At 61.3% G+C, this 26,720-nt stretch overlaps 3 protein-coding genes across 13 annotated transcripts in view; 2 read left to right on the top strand and 1 right to left on the bottom strand.

Moving 5' to 3' along the window:
• ANKMY1 (ankyrin repeat and MYND domain containing 1) overlaps positions 1–12,172 on the bottom strand; it is a 78,881-nt gene extending 66,709 nt beyond the window's left edge. For 7 of the 10 annotated variants that reach the window (XM_037732172.1, XM_037732173.1, XM_037732178.1 and 4 more), the window contains exons 1-2: positions 1,185–1,276; positions 576–738 (exon numbers count right to left, since the gene is read on the bottom strand). In XM_037732172.1, the coding sequence (XP_037588100.1) occupies positions 576–721 (146 nt within the window). In that variant the 5' untranslated portion in view covers positions 722–738; positions 1,185–1,276. Of the gene's footprint in view, positions 1–575; positions 739–1,184; positions 1,302–4,452; positions 4,749–11,908 lie in introns of those variants that run through there. The other 3 variants (XM_017510751.2, XM_017510757.2, XM_037732174.1) reach the window with 3 other exon arrangements.
• DUSP28 (dual specificity phosphatase 28) lies at positions 3,666–5,795 on the top strand. Its single transcript, XM_017510761.2, has 2 exons — positions 3,666–4,494; positions 4,742–5,795. The coding sequence occupies exons 1-2, from the start codon at positions 4,102–4,104 to the stop codon at positions 4,856–4,858; spliced, it is 510 nt and encodes a 169-aa protein (XP_017366250.1). The 5' UTR covers positions 3,666–4,101; the 3' UTR covers positions 4,859–5,795.
• Positions 11,386–21,606, top strand: RNPEPL1 (arginyl aminopeptidase like 1). Of its 2 annotated transcripts, none has more exons than XM_037732180.1 (11): positions 11,386–11,987; positions 15,403–15,543; positions 16,078–16,229; positions 16,765–16,884; positions 17,058–17,323; positions 17,487–17,600; positions 17,972–18,084; positions 18,427–18,535; positions 19,471–19,701; positions 19,858–20,000; positions 20,498–21,606. In XM_037732180.1, the coding sequence occupies exons 1-11, from the start codon at positions 11,463–11,465 to the stop codon at positions 20,789–20,791; spliced, it is 2,208 nt and encodes a 735-aa protein (XP_037588108.1). In that variant the 5' UTR covers positions 11,386–11,462; the 3' UTR covers positions 20,792–21,606. The 2 variants fall into 2 exon arrangements, with proteins under 2 accessions (XP_037588108.1, XP_017366249.1); XM_017510760.2 differs by having other exon boundaries at positions 11,388–11,987; positions 16,765–16,881; positions 17,088–17,323.
• Positions 21,607–26,720: the final 5,114 nt, after the last annotated feature.

The following is a 26,720-nucleotide window of genomic DNA, read 5'->3' as shown; positions in this document are numbered from 1 at the left end:
GCTGTGCAGGGCAGCAGTCCCTGTCTGGGGAGGGTCCTCTTCCTGGAGTGGCCTTCTCACTGGGTCCCCACACGGTGGTGAGAGAGGATGGGGGAACTCTGGGCTCTTCCACTTCTCATAGGTACACACATTCCATCATGGGGTCCACCCTTGCCACCTCCCAAAGCCCATCACACTGGCCAGGGCTGGGACTGAGTTTTGGAGGCCCACAAACAGGGGCGAGCGTGATGGGGTGACCCTGGGACCTGGTGAGGCTGCAGTGAGGCCCCGGGGCAGCCCTGGCTCAAAGCAGCCCTTGTTGTGAACAGAGCTGTGAAGTCGGGGCCCACTCTGGAGCCCCGTCTCGCGAGGGAAACGCTCCCTCCTTCCGCTAGGGGGCAGCGTGCAGGCGGGAAGGGGCAGGAGAAGCTCCGGTGACCATCTACGGGCGTCTTCCTCGGTGGTTGCTGACACGTGTCGGGGCTTTCGGATTTCTCGGGGAGTGACAGCCCTTTCCAGTGCTCGCCTCAGGGAGCACCCCGGCTAACCCTGGGCCCGGGTCAGGGTCGGGCCTCCCTGCCCGACGCCCCCCGCACCTTGAGGCGAAGACAGCATCGCTCCGCGGGGACCCCGGCTCCTCGGCATCGGGGGTCTCGCCGCCCGTCCCCTCCAGCGGGCATTGGGGGCTGCCGGCCCCAGAGGCTCCGTCGTCGAAGCTGAGGGACGCGTGGCCCCCGTCCATGTCTGTGAACTTCCACCCTGGAAGCAACGCCGGGACCGCACATTTGCCCCCGGGGCTCCTGCCGGGAACTCGCACTCGGAGTGCCCCGGAGGTCCCGCCCGAAGCCCGTGGGTCTCAGAGAACCCAACCCCCGCCATGAACCGCGCGGGAGCCCGGGCCGCCGTCCCTGGGAGTCCTGAAGGAGGCCTGTCGGAACCCTCCCAGATGTCCCTGTCCCTTCCTGGGCGGGGACCATAGCAAGGGCGGTCGTGGCCATGTGGCCAGATCAGGTCCGCGCCCGCCATCGCCCAAGGGGCGCCGCTGACAGCAGGTGTCCGCCACGGGCCTCAGAAGCCAGCGCCCACCGAACCAAACACCCCCAGGCCCTGGGCCCCTCCCCAGTGGCCTCCCCCACCCGCCGCCCCACGGAGCTCGGAGATCCCCCCAGCCCCGGCTCCCAGCGTCCCTGCCGCGCGGGCCGCACCAAGCAAAGCTCAGAGAGCTCCCACCGGACAGCGCGGAGACCAAGGGGACCGCAGCCACAGCGGACGCCCGCACCCCCGCCCTGCCTGCGCGCCTGAGCCGCTGGGGAGCGTCGCGTCGCCCTGGAGACAGCCCCGCCCCGTGCCCGCTGCCGCTCGCCGGCTCCGCCAATCCCCGCGCCAGGACGCGCCCGGCCCCGCCCCGGGGCGTGGCCGCCCTCTGGGACTTCAGGGCTCGGAGGCTGCCCGCCCGGCCTGGCGGCGTGGGTCCCAGCCTCCCTGGGTCCCTGGGCGGAGTGCCCCTGGGGGAGAAAGCGCTAAATTCTCCCAACACTCCCGCGCCGTGGGATTTCTGAGTGTTAACTTGCCCTGATCGCTGATCACCTAGCACGCGTGGAGCCGCGGCTTCATCAAGCCCTGCCTGACGACCGCAGCCTTTGTCCATTCAGTGAATGTGGAAGGCGCAAGGGGAGCCCGAGGCCTGCAGAGGGAAGATGAGGGAGGCCGCAGGAGTCACCGCAGAGAAGAGGGATGGGCTGTCTTGTCTATGGGAAAGCCTGAGAGAGGATTCCTCATGGGGCCTCACAGGATGCACAGGAGCTCTCCAGGCTACAGAGCAGTTTTCAGGCAGGCACCATGGTGGGAAACAGGCCTTCCTGGAAAGAGGGGAAAGGCTCTCGGAGGTGCAGGGCTTGCGTTTCTCAACCCAGACTGCCTTTGAGAACAGGGTAAGGGTGTGTGAAGAGCCGACGCCTGGGCCCGCCCCACTGGATAGCTTTTCCAGGACTCAGGCCTAAGGCTGGGCCAGGAATCTGGGGCTCTAGGGGCACCGCCTCCACACGCCAGTGCCTGTCTCCGAGTTCACTTCTCTCTACAGTCAAATCTCATTTTATACCATGACCCAGTACAAACACTCAGAAAAATGTCTCATTAAAAGTTCACCATACTACATGCATGCACCCTAGTATTTTCATGTAGTCTATTCTATACCATTTCTCTAAAAATTAAAACGGTGATCATAACCCACAGAACTGATTTCACAGCCCACATCAGTTGTGAATTACAACTTGCTAAGGAGTCAGAATCAACATGTAGAAAAGCTCCGTCTTAGCAAGCATTCTGGTTACACCGTGGGAGGCTGGCACCGTGTCCAGGAGGCAGAGGCTGGCCCAGACTAAATGTGGCAATGAGGTACACAGACACTTAGGATGAATTGGTTCCCAATCCATTAGCTCAATGGGGTGTGAGTATGATGATTCAAGTAGACTTTTGGAGCACAAAACTCAACCAACCACCAACTATAAACGGTGATGATTAATGAAACAGTCCAGAAGGAAGGGTTTCAGGTTTTACTGGATGCATTTCAGCACCCAACAATGGCATCAAGGACCAGGGCTCTCCCATCTCCTCTGCTTTCACCCAAGGCTGGTTCCCCTTATGGCAGTGAGAGAACAGAGGAGCTTTCCAAAGCTCTCTCCTTCATGAGTTACTAGACACCAAGCCTATTTTGCCAGAGCAGTCACGGGAGCATGGGCTTCAGTGCTGGCCAGAGACAATTAGGGCCAACTCCTAGGAGGTGGAGAGACCTAGTCAATGGCTCCCATGAACTCTGGTGGTGAAAAAAGGGGAATTCCACTCCTTCATCACAGGAAAGTTGGGAGTCCTTCCTTAGGGTAGAGGAAGTGGGAAATAAGACGTTGGTAAGACCTCCGAAGAGATGACGTCTGGAGCTGCAACCAGTGAGGACCTGGCCACAGACCTACTTGAGTCTTCAGCTCAAGAGTGAACCCCAGGCTGCAATCAAGATCTGACAGGTACCAATGTCAGGTGGCTGATGGAATGAAACAATGAAGATAGTAAGCCCGAGAGAGACTGTATAAAACGGAAACTTCAATTACTAATGTCTGTAGGGCTGTGAGACAGCTGCTTTTCACTGAATCCAATCACCGAAAATGACCAGATATCAGAAAAACTGAAGGGGTCTCAAATGGCAACTTCATGGACATTATATATTAAATTTTAGAAAGTTACAATGCTGACCCCAATAAATTACTAAGATAAAAACAAAAGGAATAGTGGTCTATGTAGTGATGAAAATAGAAATTACAGTTTTATTTTATGAGTCGTGTTACAATACATAGAAAAAAATGCACCAGTTACCCAGCCTGGCCAACATGGTGAAACCCTGTCTCTACTAAAAGTACAAAGATTAGCAGGGCGTGGTGGTGCGCGCCTGTAGTCCCAGCTACTCGGGAGGTTGAGGCAGGAGAACTGCTTGACCTTGGGAGGCGGAGGTTGCAGCGAGCCGAGATGGCGCCACTGCACTCCAGCCTGGCAACCGAGCGAGACTCTGTCTCAAAACAAAAAAAAATGCACTAGTTACAAAGAGGGTCACAAAAAGGAATAAACATAAAGCCAGCCACGTGGTCACATGAGAAAGGGGGAGGACACGGGACCCACGCGGCCCGCGGTCCCCAGCGCGGGCCAGCAGCCACGAGGCCCTAGTGGAACCACGGGGACACGCAGTGCGCAGACCCGGCCAGGCCACGCCCCCGCGCCCGGCGCCGCAGTCCGGACAACACGCGCACTGCGTGCAGCGCCAGGGACGGCACTCGGCGCAGGCGCAGGACCGCAGGGAGGGGGGGCGCGGCGCCGGGGCGCGGACAGCCCGGGGAAGGGCAGCCCGGGGCCCGGAGCGGCCCACGGCCCCAACCCCGGCGAGGCCCAAGCCCCCGCCATGCCCCAGCCCCGACGAGGCCCAGGCCCCGGCCTGGTCCACCTCGGAGGCCTCTAGGACCCGGAGGCGCCCGCCGGCGCGCTCGGCTCCCACAAATAGACTCCTGGGCGGGCGCCTGAGCCCCAAAAATAGATCCTCAGGGCGGACGCCCGACCCCAAAGACAGACTCTCCGGCGGGCGCCATGGGCCCGGGAGAAGCGGGTCACCGCGGGGCCGCCTCGCCGGTACCGCCGCCTTTCGCGCGCGTCGCGCCCTCTCTCTTCCTCGGGAGCGCGCGCGCCGCGGGCGCGGGGGAGCAGCTGGCGCGCGCAGGCGTCACGCTGTGCGTCAACGTCTCCCGCCAGCAGCCCGGCCCGAGCGCGCCTGGCGTGGCCGAGCTGCGCGTGCCCGTGTTCGACGACCCGGCCGAGGACTTGCTGGCGCACCTAGAGCCCACGTGCGCCGCCATGGAAGCCGCGGTGCGCGACGGCGGCGCCTGCCTCGTCTACTGCAAGAATGGCCGCAGCCGCTCGGCCGCCGTCTGCACCGCCTACCTCATGCGGCACCGCGGCCTCAGCCTGACTCAGGCCTTCCAGGTGGGCGGGCCTCAGGGGGCGGGTGTTTCGAGAGGGGCGTGTCTTCCGGGGACGGGTTTTTCGGACGGGCCGGGCTTCGGGACTGGAATACTTCCGGGAGGGGCGTGGCTCACCCGTGGGGGCGGGCTTAGGGAAGCGGAGAGGCGCTTCCGGGTTGGGCGGGGCCGCTTTTGCGGGCCGAGCCCCCCTTGGCCCTTCCTGGCCATTGGGGCGACTTGGGGTTCCTCAAGGCACCTCTTGTTTGCAGATGGTGAAGAGCGCTCGTCCGGTAGCGGAACCCAACCCAGGCTTCTGGTGTCAGCTCGAGAAGTATGAGGAGGCCCTCCAGGCCCAGTCCTGCCTGCGGGGAGCGCCCCAGCCCTAGGCGTGGGTCCTGAAGCCTGAAGACGGGGCCCCGGGGGCCTGCTGCCTGGAGGAACGCTCCTGCACCCACACAGCAGGCAGCCTTTCCCCCCTGTCACGCTGAGCTTTCCTTTCTGTGTGCGTGAAATCATGCTTTTAATTTTATATTTCTGGCTGAGCTGAGGAACAAATTATCTTACGGATACAAAGAAATACGTACGAAAAACACTGAAGACAAATTAAGAAAAGCAAAGGGGTCCTTCATTATTTATACCCAGGAATCTTGAGTATTTGGGAGTGCGGGCGCCTTCCCCCAGCCCCAGTGAAGGACCCGAGCACAGACTATGGGAATCAGAATCTGAGTCATAGGTGAAATCAGGAAAAGCAGCTCCTCTTGCGTTTATTTTTAGTAGTGTCATAAGAACGGACTAGTTCTTCCTGCCTGACCACAGATGCTTCTGTTTGAGAAAATGCACACCACGTGGGACGCTTCTGTCAGGAGAGCAGTTGATGAAGACACTGTTGAAGGGCAGCTTGGGTGACTGCGATTCCTGCCTTCAGCGGCCCCTCTGCAGTAGAGCTGGAGCTGTCCCACAGGAGTCAGGGCAATTATGGACACCCTTTTTCTGTTACTGGAGAACCCCAGGACGTTAAGAATTTCAAAAGTGAATTCTTCTCCCATAGCTTCTGTGGTGACAGAGTATGGTGTTCCTGTAGTGAAAAGAAAGCCAGCTTTTTTTTTTTTTTTTTTTTTTTTTTTTCATCCGGGGAGGAAGCATGGTAGGTTATATGGTGTCCATCTCTCCGGGATAACAGTGTGGCACACAGACAGCAGGGTAAGAAATAGCTTTATACATGTTTCCGTGGGATGGCCATTCTCAATGTTCTCCAATAAATTGGGGTCATCACAGGACTTGGATGGAAGGTGTTGCATTGTAAATTACACTGGCAATGATACACTTCGTTTGTTTGTTTTTTGAATTGGCGTTTCACTCTTATAACCCAGGCTGGAGTAAACGGTGCGATCTCGGCTTACTGCAACCTCTGCCTCCCAGTTCAAGTAATTTTCCTGCTTCAGCCTCCCAAGTAGCTGGGATTACAGGCGCCCACGACCACGTCCGGCTTTTTTATTTACTTCGGTAGAGCCAGGGTTTCATCATGTTGGCCAGGCTTGTCTTGAACTCCTGACCTCAGGTGATCCACCCATCTTGGCCTCCCAAAGTGCTAGGATTACAGGTTTGAGCCACTGTGCCCAGCCTGTATACTTCTTAAGTGTCTTAATATTGCAAGTAAGGGTTCCTGTTTTATCAGAAAATAGATATCTTACCAGCCCAGGTTCTTCACTGAGATTGAATGTGCTGGCCATGGTGTAGACACTATTTACTTTATAATGCACATCATCCCAGCTTATAAACTAGGCCTGAATATATTTCACAATTTTCATAGTGAGCAGCAGACTAATGGGGAGGAGGTTCTGTAACAAGGTGATGAACACCAGTATGTCAAACATGGTGCTGTGAGCTGGGATCCCCTTTTGGGTACCAAATGTCACCATACTTTTTATTCCATAACGCAGCTCCCAGGCAGCTCAGCAAGGACATGATCAGAGCCGCAGGAACAAAAGGGAGACCTGCATGTTGGTTACTTTCTCAGCCTCTGATCTCTTAAGAGGCGATTTGACAGAATTCTGCAGGAATTTAGTTTCAAATCCAGTGCAAACAACTACACCAGGGAACCACAGTATTTCTAAGCTGTTACCTCTTAACCAGACCTGCTCAGCCCCAATGGGAACAGGGCTTTTTACCACTTAGGCTCACACTAAGCTATTGAAATGACGCTGAGACGCTTCACAGTCTCTTTTTCCAGGTAGGCCTAAAAACTAGTTTTCTGTTTGCATTTCAGCTGTTTCTGGGAAAGCCTGCTGTGCCTTACATTTGTCTGTCTCTCCATCCAGATCAGATGTTGCTGTATGAGCACACTGACTGAGGCTCACGGAAGGCATCAGTACCATGTCTGCAGGAAGGAACTCCCCATTCGAGGCCTTCACAGTGTCACCCACATTCAGCTCTTTGTGCTTAATCGTGTGCCATCAATCCTAACACTTTTGTGTTCTTTTGTTAACTATTTTGTCTGCCATATGTCATTTATAATCTATAACCTCTTTGATGCCTGAAGTCCTAAGGATCAAAGGCAAGAGAGTTGTAAATTTTCCTATTGGAGACACATCTGGAACTTGCCGCAGTTAAGTAATAAGAAGAAAGCATTGGCAGCTTTGGTAAAATGCAGATACAAAAACCAAGGGAGAAATGAGCACGCAGTGGACTTGGCTGTGCATACAGTCACTGAGTGTGGGTTACAGAAGCTTCTCCAAGCCGCATCAGCACTTTGACTCAGTTGTCAGTAGTGTAACAGCAATCAAAACTGAAACTGCTCCAGATGCCTCTCCAGGAAGTATGTTTCTCCATCCTTCCTACTGCTTTCTTCACAAGAGAATCCTCCACCTTGGTAGCCGGCTGAAAGGCGCAGTCCATGGTCCTGCCGCCAGCGCCGGGGCTGCACTCAGCTCTGTGGTCCCGCTGGGCCGAGGCTGCCCGCGGCGTGCCCGCCTCCACACTGAGTTTTCATTTTTCACAGTTAAGCCCCATCTTCCTGAAATGCAGCTCAAGAGGGTCTCTGTCCCGTCTTGATGGTGGTGCAGGGGTCTCTGCCTCAGACCCAGACCATCCGCTCTGTCCTCTTCCCTCTGGTCAGCTCGGCTTATTAAACTGTCTCTGGTCAGGAAAATCTAAACCACTTAAGCAACTGTAGGCAGAGAGAAACTGAATGCAGGAAGAAGGCTGGGGAGCCAAGCACAGGAGAGGGTGCATAGGGGCCTCACAGGGCCCTGCCACCCAGATCCCCACTGCCTGACGTCCCGGCTCTGGAGGACGCCCGGAGCTCTCAGCAGAGCCTCCTGCCCACCAGCTGCTGAAGCCGCAGTGCGTCCCCTCCCTCCCACCTCCCGGACCTCTCACCAGTGTCAGCTTAGCACTGAACACGGGATGCCCCTGCTGTGACAGGCCGGGGAGAAGGAGGCTGTGCTGACAGCCCATGAGGGCACCCTGGGGGTTTCAGCATTTGCACCCCTCCTACTCTGACTTGTTTCACCAACATTGCATGCCAACCTAAAGTCACATAGCCACCGTCAAGCCAATAACGTGCTGGGTCTCCTCCCCCGACCATGTGAGGGTGGAGCCAGCATGGAGGCATCCCAGCAGATTGATTCCTCCTCTAATTCAGACACAGCCTCTCCTGGGCATCCTGTGGCCTAAAGACTGTCCTATAATCAACCCTCCTCAGATCAGACGGTGGGAAAGAAAAGGAAAACGTGTGTAATACACGTGAGTCAGCGTAGCCACTGGTTAACATATACAAATATGTGTGTTTACATCTGTAAGTGGCCACTGTGGGAGGCACTTCCCACCTGCCTTTTCAGATACTCTTTCCATGTCCCCCTCAGCTAGTGCCCCAGCTGCTTGTGGCCTTCACCTGCTGACGTGACTCGACCCTTCATTTTAAGGCCCCAGGCCCTGTGTGGCTGCCCGCACAGGTGCTGTGGTCTCTGTTACCTGTACCGCACCACCAGGAAGAAGTAGAAGGCACAAACCTTCCTGGCCCCCAAGCCTCACAAAGCCCCATGCCTGCCAGAGCCAGCCCTGTGTTGTCTCATCCTTGTGTGGCTGGGCTGCGTCTGAGCCACGCTCCCAGTGAGACCCAGTTGTGTTCCTAAGCAAAAGGATCCCACCTGGGGACCTGGAACCCATCCCAAGCTGGGGTGGGGGATGGGAAGCACAAGTTTTGTGAGCCAGGCATTGGGGTGGTCATGAGAGGGGCCTTCTCCCTCCCCATGCCTTGTGCACCTGGGCCTCAAGCGTATGCCACACCTTGTCGGTCACTGCCCCTCTATGCCCAGTGTCCCCAGTCAGCACCACCCATCGCTGCTGACCTCGGACCCCTCATAAGCTGCTGCCCGGGGCAGCCCCCGTCCCTGTGCAGGGCTTGCCTGCCACTGGGCTCTCCAGATAAGCTCCTCATGACCCACACAACCTTTGCATCAGCCAGGAAGGAGGCACTGCCAGTCCCCACGAGCAAGGGAGGAACTGGGCCTGGGGTTCCCCTACGTGCTGTGGCTCAGCCCTGCTCACGGCACCCTGATGAAAACCTTGCCTCAGGGCAGGGCACACCCTTTACCTGCTGATCTGGCCCAAGTGACAAGCGTATAAGGGCATCAGGGCCCCAGCCAGAGGACATCTTTTTATCCCACCAGCTCCGTCTGAGAACTGGTAGCTTGCTGGGCCTCGGGTGCATCAAGGAAGGCTGGGGTGCAGGCGCCTCGCATCCACTTCACTGTGCCGATCCCCAAAAGGCTGGAGTATGGAAACTCATGTGGGAGAAACCCAGGACGGGCAGCCCCGACGTCCAGGCTCCTGTCCTGGGGTTGGAGAAGTCTGGAGGTGCCCGCCGCCTGGGCCTGGCTGAGGCGCAGCCTCCCTCCGCCAGGGTGCGCCAGGCAGGCGGGGGCGGGGCTGGCGCTGGGGGGCGGGGCCTCCGGGGCGGGGCTGGCGCTGGGGGGCGGGGCATGGCCTCCGGGGCGGGGCGGGGCGGGCGGGAGAGGCGCCCCGCGGCTCAGTTGCAGACCCCGCCCCCTCGGCTCAGCCGCGCCTCCGGCTCCGTGGGGTGCAGAAGGGCAGCTCCTCACAAACCGCCCGTCGGGACGCGCTCCTCCGGACCCCCGGGGAGGAAGTGCCACAGTAACCCTGGACTCCTGTGTGCAGAACTGTCGGCGGAGAGATGCCCAGGGCGAGGCCCCAGGCTCTGCCCGCCCCCCCCGCCCCCGAGTCCACTGCGGGGGCTCAGGGTGGCAAGGCACCAAGCTCCCTTCGACTTGCCCCCCAGGCGGCCAGGCCCGGCTCGTGTGGCACCGCGTGTGCCGAGCTGATGCTCTTCCAGCCAGGAACGCGGCTTGGTGGGCTCTGGAGAGCCACGTAGAACTGGGGGTGCCGTCGAAAACAGCCTGCCCTTGGCACTGCAGGGCCCCAGGGGGCAGGGCGCTGGAGGCAGTGAGGAGGGTCCCACCCCAGTTGTCTTCCCTGTCAGCCTTGGATGCAAGGCTGATCCCCACCTCTGAGGCTGCGGAAGCCTCGGGGTTCCCGGTGAGTTTGGGATGGGTGCTCCAAGAGCGCGGCCGTGTCCCTGCCTGAGAGGGCACGTGGGGACCTGAGGTCCTGCGGGGAAACTGGAATGGTGCCTCAGTGCTCTGTCCCGCAAACGTGAACGCGCACTCTGCCTCAGCCTTCCTTCCCGCCCCCCAGAAGGAGGGTGGACACGGGGATTACACATGGGGAGCCCGAGCCCAGGCACAGGGCTGACGCTGAGTCACGTGCGGTACCTGAGCCCCGCCCTGCACTGCCACACCTCAACGGAACGGAGGAGGGGTGCGGGGTTCCTGGGTAGTGCCCCAGCCCCAGAAGCCCCTTGTCCCTAGGAATTCCTGACAACAGCGACATCGTGGTGGCCCCTGTCATTCCACAGCCTCAACACTCACCGCTGGGAGCTCACCAGCAGCTTCTGCAGGGCGAGCAGCCCCTCCCTCGGGGCTCGGGCTCCTGGAAAGGCTCAGCCTTGGGCAGCCTTCGCCGAGTCAGCAGAGAATGGGGCTGGGAAGGATGGACCTGGTGGGTGGCGTGGGGACACGCAGGCCAGGCCCTCGTTCGTACCCCAGCACCGGGCTCCCAAATGAGAGGTCCCCAGCACTGCCCAGAGGAGCTTGTGCGATGGTGGAAATGATTGCTGTCTGCTTTGTCCACTCCTCCCAGCAACACACACACACACACACTCATTCATTCCACCTGCCACGAAGGAACTGCACTTCTAACTGTATTTAATTGGCTTCTAAGTGGCCACACGTGGTTGGTGGGTGCTGTAGTTGGCAGCACGGCCTGAAGGCTCTGGAGCTCCTCGCACCGCAGGGCCCACAGCACACCGACCACAGCTGCAGGCCTGGGGGAGCGGGCAGGGGTGCCGTGAGAATCCTGCCCTGCCCGCAGCCCCGGGAGGAAGGATGACATTGAGTTCCCGACGCTGCGCTCCTTGGGAGCACAAACCGCGCCCGGAAGCAGCCGATCCCGGTGGCCCCCAGGTCCCGGCAGCCGCTGCCCCAGGGGCCTGGCCCGCAGCGTCCGGGAGGGAGCAGCGACCCCACCTCCCGGGATCTCCCGGGCGCCGCCCGGGGAGGGAGCGCGGGGCTGGGGGTGCTGCTCAGCCGCTCCGCGGGTCCCGGCTCCAACACAGCGCCCGGGCCCCGCGCCGCGCTCGGCGCCCCGCGCCCCGGCCCTCCCCGCTCGGCGCCCCGCGCCCCGGCCCTCCCCGCTCGGCGCCCCGCGCCCCGGCCCCGCGCACAGCGCCCCCGGCGGCGGCCCAGCGGAGCCCGAGCGGGGCGGCGCACGGCGCGGGGCCGGGCCGGGCGGCTCCCGGCGCGACTTCCTGTTGTGCCCGCGCCCTGCCGCCGCCGCCGCCCGGCGCCCCTCGCCCGCTGCCCGCGGCCCGGCGCGGCCGCCGCCCATGGATTTCACCTAGTGCCGGCGGCCATGGCCGCGCAGTGCTGCTGCCGCCAGGCGCCCGGCGCGGAGGCCGCGCCCGTCCGCCCGCCGCCCGAGCCGCCGCCAGCCCTGGACGTGGCCTCGGCCTCCAGCGCGCAGCTTTTCCGCCTCCGCCACCTGCAGCTGGGCCTGGAGCTGCGGCCCGAGGCGCGCGAGCTGGCCGGCTGCCTGGTGCTCGAGCTGTGCGCGCTGCGGCCCGCGCCCCGCGCGCTCGTGCTCGACGCGCACCCGGCCCTGCGCCTGCACTCGGCCGCCTTCCGTCGCGCCCCCGCCGCCGCCGAGACGCCCTGCGCCTTCGCCTTCCCCGCCCCCGGGCCGGGGACCACGCCGCCGCCCCCGCTGCCCGCCTTCCCCGAGGCGCCCGGCGCCGAGCCCGCCTGCTGCCCGCTGGCCTTCAGGGTGGACCCGTTCACCGACTACGGCTCGTCGCTCACCGTCACGCTGCCGCCCGAGCTGCAGGCGCACCAGCCCTTCCAGGTTATCCTGCGCTACACCTCGACCGACGCCCCCGCCGTGAGTCCGGGGAGGGCGCCGGGGCTGCGGGCCGGTCCGCAGGGCGCTGCTGGCGGCCTCTGGCCGCACAGCCGGGCCGAGGGGCGCGAATCTGCACCCTCCAGCTGGGGCCGGCAGCGCGGGCCGGGGACACTCGCCGAGAGGGCGGCGGCAGCCGGGCCCTGCGTCCTTTCCAGGTGCCCCTGCTGATTCCCAGCTGTTGCCCCTGAGCCTTAGGAGCCTTGAATGGAGGCCGGGGTCCTGCGGGGACACGGAACAGTATGTCACCCAGGGAAGCTTCTCGTTCAGGTGCTCTGTCTCTGCCTGGGGACGGGAGCAGCTTCTGGCACCCGCCAAGATGTGCATCTGCAGGATCCTGGCACCGAGGGTTGGGCTGGAGTGTCAGCTGCGGAAGGGCCTCCGTGGGACCGACCAGGGCCTGCAGCTGTGTCCAAGCCGGAGGCAGAGGACAGGGGCATGGAGGTTGAGATGCTTGGCTGGGGGCTCCCCTGGCCTGCACTGCTGGAGCGTTGAGGCCAGTGGGCCCCACGACCCCACCATAGACACACATAGGCTCTGCAGGGCTTGGGCACGGGGTACTTCCCGCTCCAGAAGCCCTGCAGGGAAGGCCAGGTGGCCCAGGCTGGCGCTGTGGCTGCAGCACCCCCTCCACCTCCACCAGTGGGGGTGTGTACAGGATAGAGCAGGGCCTTTCCTGCCCACAGCATGGGGCTTCATACCGCGTCCCCAGGCGGTATGGACGGCACACATGTGACACCAAACATATGCCACACATGCACAGCTGTGGAGGCGCTGGGAAGTCCAGCTGCCACTGGTCACAGCACACAAATGGACAGATGATAGAAAGGTGGTAGAGAGGCGTCAGGCCACAGAGGGCCAAGGTGACATCTGGGCAGGAAGAACCCAGACCCCTGTGCACCGCTGTGTGCTTCCTGTACTACTTCCAGGGGCTGTGAGCCGGCCTGCCACCTCACCTTCTTCCCAGAGCCCCATGGGTGCGCAGCCCCTGTGGGTGTCCAGCCTCTGGCCAGCTGGCCCTGCCCCTGCTGTGGTACTCCAGGGCTCTCACGGGTGGCAAGTATGCCTCCCAGCATGACAGGTGATAACTGAGGAGATGGGCTTTTCCTTGGCCTTGATCCCTGAGCTTGGAGCCCATGTGTCTGGTTCACCAACACTGCAGCCTGCACAGTGGCCGGACCAGGGCCCTCGGCAGGCTGCTGCAAACAGAGCCCAGTGAGCAAGGGTGGCCATTGTCCCTCGGCTTCCCGTGGCCTACTGGGCGGCCCTTGGGTGCTCTGGGCAGGAAGGGTGGCATAGTCCCCAAAGTCTGAGTGGTGTCAGGGTTGGCAGGCTGGGGACAGGGTGCCTGGCCTCACCTGGCCTATGAGCCGGCCCCATTGCAGAAGACAGAGTATTTGGCTCTGCCCTCAGGCACCCCCTTTGTACGTGAGCGCTGTGGGGCTGGGGTCACGTGTGGAGTCCCCTTCTGTTCCTTCATGTTCCAGGGACTCGGGCCCAAATCCCTAAGCCTGTCCCCGTGCCAGGGAGGATGCAGCAGGAGCTCCCTGGGAGGTCCTGCCAGTGGGCCCCAAGCCCCAGAGACTTTTTGGGGGTGCTGCCAATGCTTGGGCACATTTCCACACCCCCCACACCCCCAGCAAGAACAGCCTTCTTCCTGCCCTGCGGCATCTCCAGCCCTTCAGCCTGTCCCTTTTCTACCTGCCCATGAGCAGCCACGCGCGGGTGCCCTGATGCGGGCTGGTGACCCATCTGTGGGGCAGGGCCTGTCCTGCCTGGGGGGTCTGCCCCAGCCCCTCACTTCAGGGCAGGGAGAGAGCTGTGGGCCCTGCTGGTGTCTGGAAAGACAGCCAGACCACTGAGGCTGGGGGTGGACATGGGCAGTCGGGAGAGGTGTGAGTGGCCAGAGCCTGAAAGGGCCTCGGGAGGGTGAGGCGAGGCTGCCGGCGCAGAGCAGTTGTGAGGGTCGTGCAGGCTGAAGGGCTGAGGACTCCGGCAGGGAGGCTCCTCCATACAGATTCCCAGGTCCCAGCTCAGCAAGAGGGAGGCCGTTTGTGAACGGCTCCCCGGGTGGGCCCTGAACACCCTGGCCGCCCAGGGTTCAGCAGGACCAGAAGACAGCCGTGCAGCCTGGGCGGGCTGGGGCAGCAACAGGAAGTTTGGAAGCAATGTGAGTGCTGGCAGGGGTCCCGCTGGGTCTCGGGGAGGCAGCCCTCCTGCTCCGGGGTCCGCCTGGCCCTCGGTGGCCATCAGCTGTGGATTCCACTCATCCACTCTCGGGAGCGTGTTGGGGGCGTCCCCCGCTTGTGGTCTTGGGAGGGCCCGTGCGCATGCGGCCTTTGGTGGTTGAGGAGCAATTCGGTTTCCCTCGACGATCTCATCCCGGCAGAGGGGAGGGTGCGGACGCCGTGCAGGGCTGACTCGGGACGAAGGTAACATGGCTGTGGTTGGAAGAGCCACCCCTTCCGCCGCCCCCCCCCACCACTCCCCCCCCGGCTCAGACTCTGAGCTGCCCTCACTGGAAAGGTCAGAATTCCCAGATGGAAGATGAGACAGGTGTGGCAGGGGAGGGGCAGGAGGGCCGGGAACGTGGGCTTCTCGTCGGGGCGGGCCTGGCCTCGGCGTGTCGGGGCGAGGAAAGCCTCATCAGCTATGGTGCAGGGGAGAGGGTGGCCGGGGGGTGACCTTGGTGGGCAGGTGGACAGCACCCTCAGTGAGCACACCCGTTCCATAGCACTCACTGCAGCCCCCGCCTCCAGGCAGCAGCAGCGCCGACGGCCATCCGGTGGCTGCTCCCATCCCGTGCCAGCAGGAGCCTCCAGCCTGGCCTGCACTCCCTGGCCTGGAGCCTATCTACTGAGGGGTCTCTCCAGGCAAGGCTGCCTGGGCTCTGGGTGGCTCTGGGCCCGGGCGTGCTGCCTGAAAGTGCATAGAGGCTTTGGCTTCCTGGATTCCACTTCTGGGGCTCCCTTTCCTGGCCATGACTGGATGAGCTGCCGGGAATTTGGACTGAGTGTGTTCTGACTGTGCCTCAGTGTCCCTATGGAAGCTAGGATAATGCAATGATGGGCCATTCTCTTTCTTTGCCCTGGTGTCGGCTGGGAGATGCCCCCTGTGGCTCCCTGACACAGAGCCTCCTGCCTGGGCTGGGGGCTGGCCCTGGTGACACAGTGTAGGCCACACCCTGGGTCACCTGCTCCTGCTTTCCCCCTGGCCAGGCCGGTAAGTGAAGGCTAGGGGGTGGCTGTTGGCCCTCAATGAACCCAGCAAGATAATCCAGCCATCGTCCCCTCCCAGAGCCTTGCCACCTTCTGTCAGGCTGCTGCCTGGTGGCTAGGGCCCAGAACCCTGCTGGGCAGCTGTCTGCTGATGCGCCCTCCTGCCATCCTGCCCACAGATCTGGTGGCTGGACCCAGAGCTGACCTATGGCTGCGCCAAGCCCTTCGTCTTCACCCAGGGCCACTCCGTGTGCAACCGCTCCTTCTTCCCGTGCTTCGACACGCCCGCCGTCAAGTGCACCTACTCCGCGGTGGTCAAGGTCAGGGTCCGCCAGCTGCCCTCACCCTGCTCCCAGGAGAGCCTGGCAGCCTGGCCACGCCGCCTCCCCCTTGCTCCTCCCTACCTGGGCTGTGGCCCCAGCTGCCAGCAGGCCACGGTGCTTGTGGGAGCTCACCCTCCCAACTCTGTGGGAGGAGCCGCTCTGCAGGCCGCAGGGAAGCTGGGCTGCCTCCAAGGCGCCTGAGAGGGTCAGGGTCCTGGACCCAGGGTGTCCCCGAAGGGACCGTGGGGGCCCCAGACAAGGGGTCTCCAGACTGAGCTGCTGATCCCTGCTGGAGTCTGAGTCGCCGGCCCACGCTTGGCAGCACTGGGCTGGGGCGAGGTTTGCAGACTGGGAGCTTGAGGTTCCGCATGGAGGGTGGCAGTTCTTTGAAGAGTTCTCTGACCGAAACGTTCCCTGATGGGGGTATAAGGTTTCCTGCTACGAACGTGCGGCTGCCTTTCAGGCTCCCTGGCCTGGACTGGGAGTGTGCTGACGGTGAGGCCATGCGTTCTCAGTGAGGCCTCCTTACAGGCGCCGTCAGGGGTGCAGGTGCTGATGAGTGCCACCCGGAGCGCATACCTGGAGCAGGAGGGCGTCTTCCACTTCCACATGGAGCACCCTGTGCCCGCCTACCTCGTGGCCCTGGTGGCCGGAGACCTCAAGCCGGCAGACATCGGGCCCAGGTAGGGTCTCCTGCCAGGGCCTTCCAGGGCTGCCCAGGCCCAGGCCTCAGGGAGAGCCTCACCAGGAGCTGGGTCTGTGGCCTGCGTCCACAGCTGCCCTCCTGAGGACCCCACTGGCCTCCAGCTGCTTTGGGCCAGCCCTGCCCCTGCCTTGGTGCTGCCACCAGGGCCCTGCCTGCCAGGCCTTCCTGCCCATATGCCCTCAGACCCAGCAGCCTAGCCCCTCCAGTGCCTGCCCTGCAAGCTGGTCTTTTCTGCGAAGGCCCCCGCACAGCCTGTCACCCTCACAGCCTCATCAGTCCCTTCAGCCCAGAGATAAAATGAGCCCAGGGGCCCCTGGAATGTAGCTCTGCTGCTGCTGTGGGAAGGGCCAGGGTGGCCGCCTGTCCAGTGAGGCAGGTCAGGCCTCGGGCTGGGGTGAGCTGGGCTGGATGAGGTGTGGGTGTTCGCGGGGCCCCAGGGCAGTGGGAGAGCCTGGTAGGGTGAGCGGGGCTGGGGCTGCTCGGCCTGGGCTCACCCTCCCTGCGTACAACAGGAGCCGCGTGTGGGCCGAGCCGTGTCTCCTGCCCACGGCCACCAGCAAGCTGTCGGGCGCGGTGGAGCAGTGGCTGAGTGCAGCTGAGCGGCTGTACGGGCCGTACATGTGGGGCAGGTAGGCCTGGGGACCTGGCTGGCTGGAAGGAGGAGTCAGAGGAGCCCCTCATCTGCCCCCAGGGTGTCCTGTCCCCATCTCCTGGGAAGGAAGTGGAGCTCACTGCAGGGGCCAGGCTGATCCCCGCTGAAGGGACGGCGGCTGTGGGTGTGCTGGGCGGGAGTCAGGGCCCCGGGCCCGCGCCCCTCACCGCCCTCCCGGTGCAGGTACGACATTGTCTTCCTGCCGCCCTCCTTCCCCATCGTGGCCATGGAGAACCCCTGCCTCACCTTCATCATCTCCTCCATCCTCGAAAGCGATGAGTTCCTAGTCATCGACGTCATCCACGAGGTGGCCCACAGCTGGTTCGGCAACGCGGTCACCAACGCCACGTGGGAGGAGATGTGGCTGAGCGAGGGCCTGGCCACCTACGCCCAGCGCCGCATCACCACTGAGACCTACGGTGCGGGGGGGCCGGGGAGGGCAGCCGCTGGGGGCCCAGGACACCGAGCCAGGGGCAGAGAGCCCGACCTGGCTCCCCTGCCCTGCTGCAGGTGCCCACCCCCCCACCTCCCCCGACTTCCCCACGCCCCCTCACCTCTCCCCTGTCTCCGGACCCCATCCAGGTGCTGCCTTCACCTGCCTGGAGACTGCCTTCCGCCTGGACGCCCTACACCGGCAGATGAAGCTTCTGGGCGAAGACAGCCCAGTCAGCAAGCTGCAGGTCAAGCTGGAGCCAGGTACCTGCTCCACAGGGCCGGCCCCCGGAACCGGGACGTCACCCCCAGGGCCTCTTTGCCTGCCCTTCGTGTGCTCGGGCTGTGGCTTTTCTGTCCCTCACTGTGCCTGAGCCCCTGGCCCGGGCAAGGCCTCCCCAGGCTCCCACAGCCACCGCCGCCTCGCTGGCTCTGAGCCCCAGTCACCATGGTGTGGGTCCTCAGTCTTCCCTGAGGCCCTGCCGCTGCACACCCAGGGCATCAGTACACATCTGGGCACGTGAGGGACAGCAGCCCTCGGCCCTTCCTGCTCCTCGGAGCCTGAGCACCACCCCTCCGCATTCCGTGGGACACTGGTGGGCTCGGGCCCCAGCCCAGGCGGGTGTTCCTTGCAGGAGTGAATCCCAGCCACCTGATGAACCTGTTCACCTACGAGAAGGGCTACTGCTTCGTGTACTACCTGTCCCAGCTGTGTGGAGACCCGCAGCGCTTCGATGACTTTCTCCGAGTGAGCGGCCCCGGCCCGGGACAGCCTGGCTGCCACCTGCTCCTAGCCCCTGCCCAGCTCACAGGGCCGCCCCCCTCTGGCGGTTGGGGTAGAATGGGCAGGGCCTGTGAGCCTGGCGAGGACCTGGTCTGCCTTTAGGGGGAATGCCTGGGTTGCCACCTCCCCTTCCCACCCTGTGTTCAGTCACTTAGCGGGGCCTGTGTGCCAGGTGCTGCCTCTGCACCCACCCGGTGCCCAGGATGTCCCTTGGCTCACACCCCTCGGTGCCCTGCAGGCCTCTCTAGTGGGGCTGCGCATGTCCCTCTCCCCCAGGCCTGCTGAGGCCCCACCTCTGCCACACAGGCCTACGTGGAGAAGTACAAGTTCACCAGCGTGGTGGCCCAAGACCTACTGGACTCCTTCCTGAGCTTCTTCCCGGAGCTGAAGGAGCAGAGCGTGGACTGCCGGGCAGGTGAGGCTGATCCCCCAACCCCGCTGCGGCCAGGAAGCCATGCGTGTGATGACAGGCGGGCCTTCTGCTGCCTGAGGGGCCACTCTGCCTGGAGGAAAACACTGTCATTTCCTGTCTGTCCTTCTGCTGACCCTTGCTGACCCTTGCTGACCCTTGCTGGACTCTGTGGGCCCCAGGCCGGGATGCTATGAGAACAGGGCTGGGGTAGGGGGCCTGCCTGGAGGCGGTGTCATGAGGACAAGCAGACTGAGTTAGGCACTCCCAGGGAGCAGGCCATGGAAACCAGGTGTGCGAAGGGCCTGGCGCAGGATGGGCATGTGACGGGCATGTCTTGGAGCTGGCGGCCGATGGCCAGCCCTGCTTATGCATCCTCTTTGAGGGTATCCCTGAGGCTCTGAGGGCTTGGGGCCCAGGAAGTCACTGCAGGGTTCAGACATTGAGGGAGAGGCCAGCATTGCTGGAGGTGGTGAGGTACCAGTGGGAGCGCTGTGCCCGGTGACGCCAACTTTTGGAAGGTACAGCAAGTGCACCAGGAGCTTTCTGAGTGTCGCATGGGCACCGCACTTTAGAGCTTCAACATCATCTCAAGAGCCTGTTGCCCCCACCCCGCCCCTGCGGCTCATGGCATAGGTGGCCTTCTCCACCTGAGGTTGAGTTTAGACTGCTTCAGTGTCTTCCACCGGGAGAGGCGTGGAGAGGGTGGGAGTCCCTTGGTCACCAACCCAAGCCTCTGCCTGCATGTAGCCCTCACAGCCCTTCAGTGGCTTCAGGTGGCAGTGCTGGCTGGCGCTGATGCCGCCTTCCTGAACGGCCCACGTCCCTGGAACAGGCCATCTGCCTGGGACACACTCAGGGTCTGGGGTCTCCTGGGCAGACTGCTCAGGCAGCCCCTCCCCAGCCCGGGCAGGGACCCCAGGGTCACTTCTCCCCTCTAGGGCTGGAATTCGAGCGCTGGCTCAATGCCACAGGCCCGCCGCTGGCTGAGCCGGACCTGTCTCAGGGATCCAGCCTGACCCGGCCCGTGGAGGCCCTTTTCCAGCTGTGGACCGCAGAACCCCTGGACCAGGCAGCCGCCTCAGCCAGTGCCATCGACATCTCCAAATGGAGGACCTTCCAGACAGCACTCTTCCTGGACCGGCTCCTGGACGGGTCCCCGCTGCCACAGGGTGGGTCCCTGAAGCTGATCGGTGGCCCAGGGTGGCAATGGTGGCCCAGCCCTGACCTGCCCCCCGGCCTAACCTACCCCCCCGGCCTGACCCGCCCCCCGCCATGACCTACCCCCCCGACCTGACCTGTCCCCCGCCTGTCCCGCCCCGCCGCAGAGGTGGTGATGAGCCTGTCCAAGTGCTACTCCTCGCTGCTGGACTCGATGAACGCCGAGATCCGTATCCGCTGGCTGCAGATCGTGGTCCGCAACGACTACTACCCCGACCTGCATAGGGTGCGGCGCTTCCTGGAGAGCCAGGTGCGGCCTCCTGCCCAGGGCGCCCCCCTAGTCTGAGCCCTCGGGGCAGGCCAGACACGTTCGGGAGACTGGGGCAGGGGAGACGTAGGGGTCCGTGGGGAGGGGCTCACGCACCCGGTGCGGCTCTCGGAGACGCTGTGGAAGGGACCAACAGGGGGCAGCAGTCTCAGGTCCAGGCCACCCTGGCCTGCTGGGCCCTGCACCTTCAGCATCCAGGTCTGGGCAGAGGGGACACCCAAGCTCCTCTGAGAGAGGCCCCGGCTGCCCTGTTTCCTGTGTGTGCTCCCTCCAGCCCAGCCTCCCTGGAGATGGGGCCTCCACAGACAGCCAGGAAGGGCAGGGTAGAGGTGGGAGGCCAACAGCGGGCCCCCTGGCCACCAGAGTCCAGGCCACAGCCCTGAGGATGAAGCCGGGGAGCCAGGGGCAGGAGGGCCAGCTGGGTGGGCTGGCCTGGCGGGGCTGGGGAGCTGCAGTGTGACCGACTGCCTGTCCTGCAGATGTCACGCATGTACACCATCCCACTGTATGAGGACCTCTGCACCGGGGCCCTCAAGTCCTTCGCACTGGACGTCTTCTACCAGACGCAGGGCCGGCTGCACCCCAACCTGCGCAGAGCCATCCAGCAGATCCTGTCCCAGGGCCTGGGTGCCAGCACGGAGCCCCCCTCAGAGCCCAGCTCGGAGCTGGGCAGGGCTGCAGCAGACGCGGACTCGGACGCACAGGCCCTGCTGCTCGGGGATGAGGCCCCCAGTAGTGCCATCTCTCTCAGGGACGTCAACGTGTCTGCCTAGCCCTGTCGCCGGGCTGACCCTCGACCTCCCAGACACCACAATTGTGCCTTCTGTGGGCCAGGCCTGCCATGACTGCGCCTTGGCTCTGGCCATGAGCTCTGCCCAGGCCCACAAGCCCCTCCCCTGGGCTCTCCCAGGCAGGGAGAATGGGGAGAGGGACCTCCTTGTATCCGGCAGAGACCTGTGGGCCTGGCCTCCCCACTCCCAGCTCTTGCACTGCAGGCTCTGGGGCCAGCCCGCACACGCCATGCTTCCTGTCTCAACACTGACAGCTGTGCCTAGCCCCAGATGCCAGCACCTGCCAGGGGCTGCCCCAGAGCAAGGGCTCCAGCAGCCCCATGGTGACCGCCACACTGTGCCTTACGTCTGCCGTGGCCCAGGCTGTGCCGTCCCTGCAGCACGCCTCCTCACAGGGATCTGAGCCACCTCCCCGCAGAGCCCTGCACCCCGCCCCTGGGGCGAGCAGCCTCACATGGCCCCTGGCACAGGGACAAGGACACAGACATTCCCTCGGTGTGGGGGCAGGTGACAGAGAGGATGCATGTCCCTGGGGAGGGCCTCTGGGTCCCAGACAACCTCAGCCCCTCAGAACAAGGAGTCCCAGGACCCAGGGGGAGTGTGGGGACAGGACAGCCTGTCTCTTGTGGCTTCCTGGGGGTGGGAGGCACATGGGTACAGTAATACCCCAGGGAAAGTGGGAGGTGGCGCTGGTGCTCTCTCGACCCACCATGCTGGGCGAGGCAGCCAGGGCCTGGGACTGCTGCGATGGGGTGTCATGGTGATGGTCCCATTAAACTTCCAGTCTGCAAACCTGACCTCCCTCCTCTTTCTCCCCACTCTTGCCCTCCACATCTCCCTGGCTGTGTAGGACGGGCTGGCCCACCAGGACTTGGGGCCTGGAGCTGGTCAGGAGCTGGCCGCAGCCCCGCCTGATACACGGGCCTGAGAGCAGGCTCCTGGAACACTGCCCAGCCCCTTGGCCGGACCTCCTGGGCCTGAGCAGCCTCCTCTGGATGTCACAGGAGGCCATGTGTCACCTTCACTCTGGACCTTCACCTCTGTGGCCATAGCCACATCCTGGCCTCAGTGGTGATACTGTCCTAAGATGGGTACAGGGTGACAGGCATGTTTGCTTTTGGAGGATTGAGATTTCCCATTTCCCAGGTGGTAGGTGTTGCCGCTCTTCAGGGCCCCCACGGATGTGGCTGCGCCCCCATCTCAGTGCCACACACATCTGGGCAACATGCCGTGGCCCGGAAGCACCACGTCTCCCCGCAACCCCCCGACCAGGCCCAGCCACAGATCCCCTCCACACATGGCGGCCAGGAAGTGGGGAAGGCAGGAGGTGGGGGGCCGATAACCCTGGTGGCGGCACTGCCCAGCCCCCAGGCCCCACATGCGCCATTCACCCTCCCCTGGGCAGATGGGCCTCCTGTGGCCCCTCCTGTGGCGGTGGCAGCTCCACAAATGCTGTTTCATGTGCCTTCCTCACATCAGGCCTGGGGGAGGCGCCACCCCATCCAGAGACCCAGGAACTAAAAGACCATCACTGCCCCTCACACCCAGCAGGGGACAGGGATAGGATGACTGCAGGGACCCTGTGAAAGGGGGTGCGGAGGGCACCCGGCAGCCCCCGCCCCATGGCCACCTAAAGTCTTGCCAGGCAGGCACGGCAGGGCCCCTGCCCGGCAGTGGACAGCCTGCTCCCCGAGTGTTCTCTGTGGCCCGGGGCTGCAGCCCCCGGAGGCCGCCTTTCCTGTTTCATTGGCCACGCTTGATGGTGTCCTCAGAGGAGCCCTCCTCAGTGGCAGAACTGCTTCCTCAGCCTCTTCCCTGCCAAGGTTGTTTTCAAGTCTCAACAGTCACACCTTCGTCCCCGCCTCTTCTTTCTCTGGCAATTCAGCTTGAAATGACTCTGTGGTCTGCGGGTGACTCCACTCCAGGTGCCAACAGCCACGCCCGCAGTGCCACCTCCAGACGCTGCTGAGCTGCGCACCTCTGCCCGACACTGCCTTTGGGAAGCCCAGCGTCATAGCCCCGGGGGAGGAGTGCATCTGGATCCAGATGGCACCCTTGCCACAAGCTGTCCTGGCTCTGTCCCCACCCATGCACGGGAGGGCATGCCACCTGAGTCCATGTGGCCCTTCTCCTCCCAGCTTCAAATGCAGAATTCTGTTCCAGCTCACCGCTTCCCAGTCCCTCTGCCGACACTCAGGCCAGCGCTGTTTCCCAGCCTCGTCCACTGGACGTGCACATTCATTTAGCTCCGCATCTGCCTCGTGAGTCAGCACAGTGGAGCTTTACCAGATGTTTGCCACCACCCGATAGCTTGCCAACATTCCGAATCCCAGCAGGTCACGCGTGCTTAGCACGCCCCTCTTTTAGTGGCCAGCTTCTCTATTAGGCCGAGATGCTCCAGCCAGACAACTACGGAGCACAGGCGTCTCAAACGACAGCTTTATTCCTCAAGCTGCAGGCCCAGCTCAGGCTGGCGGGGAAGGGCAGCTTCTCTTCAATGTGACCGACCGAGGACCTGAACCAATGGAATAAAGATCCCGAATGTTTCCAGGCACCTTGCCGGGGATAAGAGCTGTTGAGGGGCTCACAAGGGCAGAGGAAGCTCTGGCGGACCCACAGCCACAGAGCTGCAACTCCAACAGGCACAAAAGTCGGGGTATATGGCAAATAGCACTGATGACAATGATGGAGCTGAGGCCGGAAGCTGAGAGCGATGAGCTCTGTATGGAGGGCGGGGGACTAGGCGCCAGCCAGGCAGGTAGGAGGGGGGGTGTCGTAGAGGCGGGGTGGGGTGATGTTCAAAAACAGAAAAAAAGCTGATGAAAGATTGGCTTCCACACTCGAGAGCTGAAGCCTGAGGCAACAGGGTGAGGGAGACCCATGGAATCCCTCGGCCCTCAAGGTCCAAATAAGGTTTTCCAAATCCCTCAGGCCATGGCTGAGCAGCGACTCGTCTCCCGGAGGGCCCCTCTGCCATCCCTGCTCTAACTGGGACTTGACGCTGGTGCTTCTCCCCTAAGGCCAGGTGCTTTGCATAGAACTCCAGGTATAAAGGCAAGGCACACACAGCAACACAGTGGGAAGGAGAGCACGCCACGCAGCCCTCACTTACACCTGAGAGGACTTTAGAACACGCATCATCAGAATCTCAGACCTAAAGGGGGCTTTTGAAATAAACCATAACACAGGAAGAGGTGCTTGTGAAACAAGGACAGGTAGTTTATAAAAATGAACCAGCCAGAGACCCAGGAAATGTTTTAAAAAGCAATCACTAAAATAAAAAATGAAAACTCAGTGAACAGTGCTATGGTTTGAATGTTTCCTCCAAAATTCACGTTGAAATTTAATTGCCATTGTGATGGTCTTCAGAGGTGGAACCGGTAGGCCGTGATCAGGCCAGAAGGGCTCCGAGCCTCCCGGAACGGATTCCCGTCCCTGTCAGAGTGCGCGGCTGTCAGGAGCCTGGGCTGTAGCCGCCTCTCCCTTGTGTGTCCTCCTGCTCCTCCGTCTTCCACCATGGAATGATGTGGGAAGTAAGAATAAATAAAAGTTTCCTCCTCAAAGCTTTCCTCGTAGTTCACTATGGATAAATACCGGTTTCTTCAGAGGTTAATTTATTTTAAAGCTTTTGCTAATAAAGTAGCTGTTGGTCATAATAAAAAATAAATGCATCCCCTGTTCTTAATTCTTAAACTTTAACCTAGATCCTGCCCGGACATGCCTGGGCTTGGTCAAAGCTTATTCCCCTTCCTTTTTTGGAAAAGTTACCTCTTCTCTAAGCATTCCTCACGTTACTTCCTCCTCCTCTGTTCTCCTCAGGCTTTACCTGGAAAGTTTCCAAGTTTTTAGCCAATTGGGTTAAGCATAGAGTGTGAGGTCCCGTTCTGGCCAATGGAAATTGGACCCAGCAGTAGGGCGACTGTGTCGGGTTATGAAAGTTATCAACGTCCCTGTCTCCTTGTTCAGGTGTGCCCTCCTGGCAAGACGGCCGGCGAGTTGCACCCTTCCTGCAGGAAGTAAAGCAGCCTTGCTGAGTGGTCCATTGTCTCACTGTGGGTTTTTCCCAACGTTTTAAACCCGTTTCCAACAAATTATGTGTCAAAAAGTCCACCAGATTCCAGCCCCTCAACCTCGGAATTCCCAGCCTCCAAAACGATAAGAAATACGTTTATTTTCATTACAAATTTCCCAGTCTGTCATTGTTACAGCAACAGAAAATAAACTTGGGGATACTGGGTTGTGGAGAGTAAAGAAAAAGTTCCAACCCATCAAGGCATCCTCATTCTCAACATGGCCTGCATTCTACGCTCCAGGGTCCCCCATCTTCATCCCCCCCCACCCCACAACTCAGTCTCATTTCTTTAGCCGTTTTCTCCCTACCTTCTCTTCCCTCCCCATCAGACCTTCCACCCAGCAAGCTAAGCCACCTCAAGTAGCCATGCCCTCAGGGCCCTAACCTAAGCACCCACCAAGGTCATTTCCCCAACAGACTGTTTTTTTGCTTTTTTTTCCCCCGTGAGTGAGGTCACCCATAGGCTTAACGACAGAGCATACTTCAGACAGTTGTTTTACTAAGAGGAATCTGATGTCAGCTGCTAAGCTCCCCCCCAACACACACACTTTCCACCATCTCTCATTAATCACCTGGTCAGACAGAAGCCCAAGAGCAGGTACAAGCCAGCTAAAGGTGGAGCTTGGCAAGGCTGTCCACACAGAGTGGCCAGGCCCAGCACAGATCTGAGGGGCTTTTAACAGGCACAGACAGAGTCCTAAGATCACTACCACCCACCCACCCGGCCAGCCAGGCCCAGATAAACCTCTCCTTGTTCCAAATGAATGAGCCAACAGAAAAAAATTCCGAAGTGTGGAGGGAATACAACACCCACAATGCAGAAAATCACCCATATCTGAAATATGCTCACCTCGGAGAACCAGTCAGCTGTGGAAATTCTCTGCATCGTGCTCATAAGAAAACTGAAGAACACACAACACTTCATACTAATAGGAAAAGAATTCCTATAAGGAGCATATTTACTTGTTCCCACTGTTTGGTTTACTGAGCATGTATTATATGTATGATGGAAAAAAAGCTCAATCTAAAATATTGCCAACAAAGAACCCATTCCTCGTGTTGCAGTGACGAATTGGGCTGAGGTCGGCCTGGTTAAACTGGCTGCCCCCATCTAAGGCGCTGATGTGTCCTGTTACCAGCGGAGGACGTCCAGGTTCTTGGCATCTTGAACAAAGAACTGAACAAAACACACACACAGAGCGGGGTAGGAATGAAAGGATTTACTGAAAATGGAAGTACACCCCAGGGTGGGAGCAGGCCTGTGCACAGTGCATTTGCGAGTTAAAATACCCACTGGAGGATTCCATTGGTTACTTGGGGTACACCCGACGAAGATGGAGAGGATGAAGTCAAGTCACCAAGTCCTTTCTTTGGCCTACGCCCCATGGGGAGAGGATTTCCCGTCATAACTGAAGTGTGCATCGGCCGATGTCCCCTGCACCCAAACCCTACCTTCCTGCCTCACTACCTACAGCTATGTGGTCCTGAGCTGTCACCTCTTCCCTGTGAAGCTCAGGTTTCTCGTTGGTAAAATGAGGCAGAAATACCTACTGCTGAGATGTGTGAGGACAACAAACACAGCGTCTCAACACGTCTTACACGGGTTTTAGCCCTTTGAGCCGCTGAGGGCTGCCCCAGCTGGAACTCTCTTCACTTTTCTTGGAGAACTGACCATGGGTGGCTGCAAATACCAAATTGCTTCCTGTTTCAGCCCTGCCTGGGAAGATTCCTTCAGCTGGAGCCTTTAGGTTAGGAAAAGGGAGAAGGACCCAACTCCCACTGTACCCGGCCTGAGACAAACGCACAGAAGAGCAATCCTTGCTAATGCTGGGCAGTATG

Source organism: Cebus imitator, unplaced genomic scaffold, assembly GCF_001604975.1.
Source record: "Cebus imitator isolate Cc_AM_T3 unplaced genomic scaffold, Cebus_imitator-1.0 Scaffold443, whole genome shotgun sequence".
NCBI classification, from domain to species: Eukaryota; Metazoa; Chordata; class Mammalia; order Primates; family Cebidae; genus Cebus; species Cebus imitator.
This window is presented reverse-complemented; position numbering and strand designations above follow the sequence as displayed.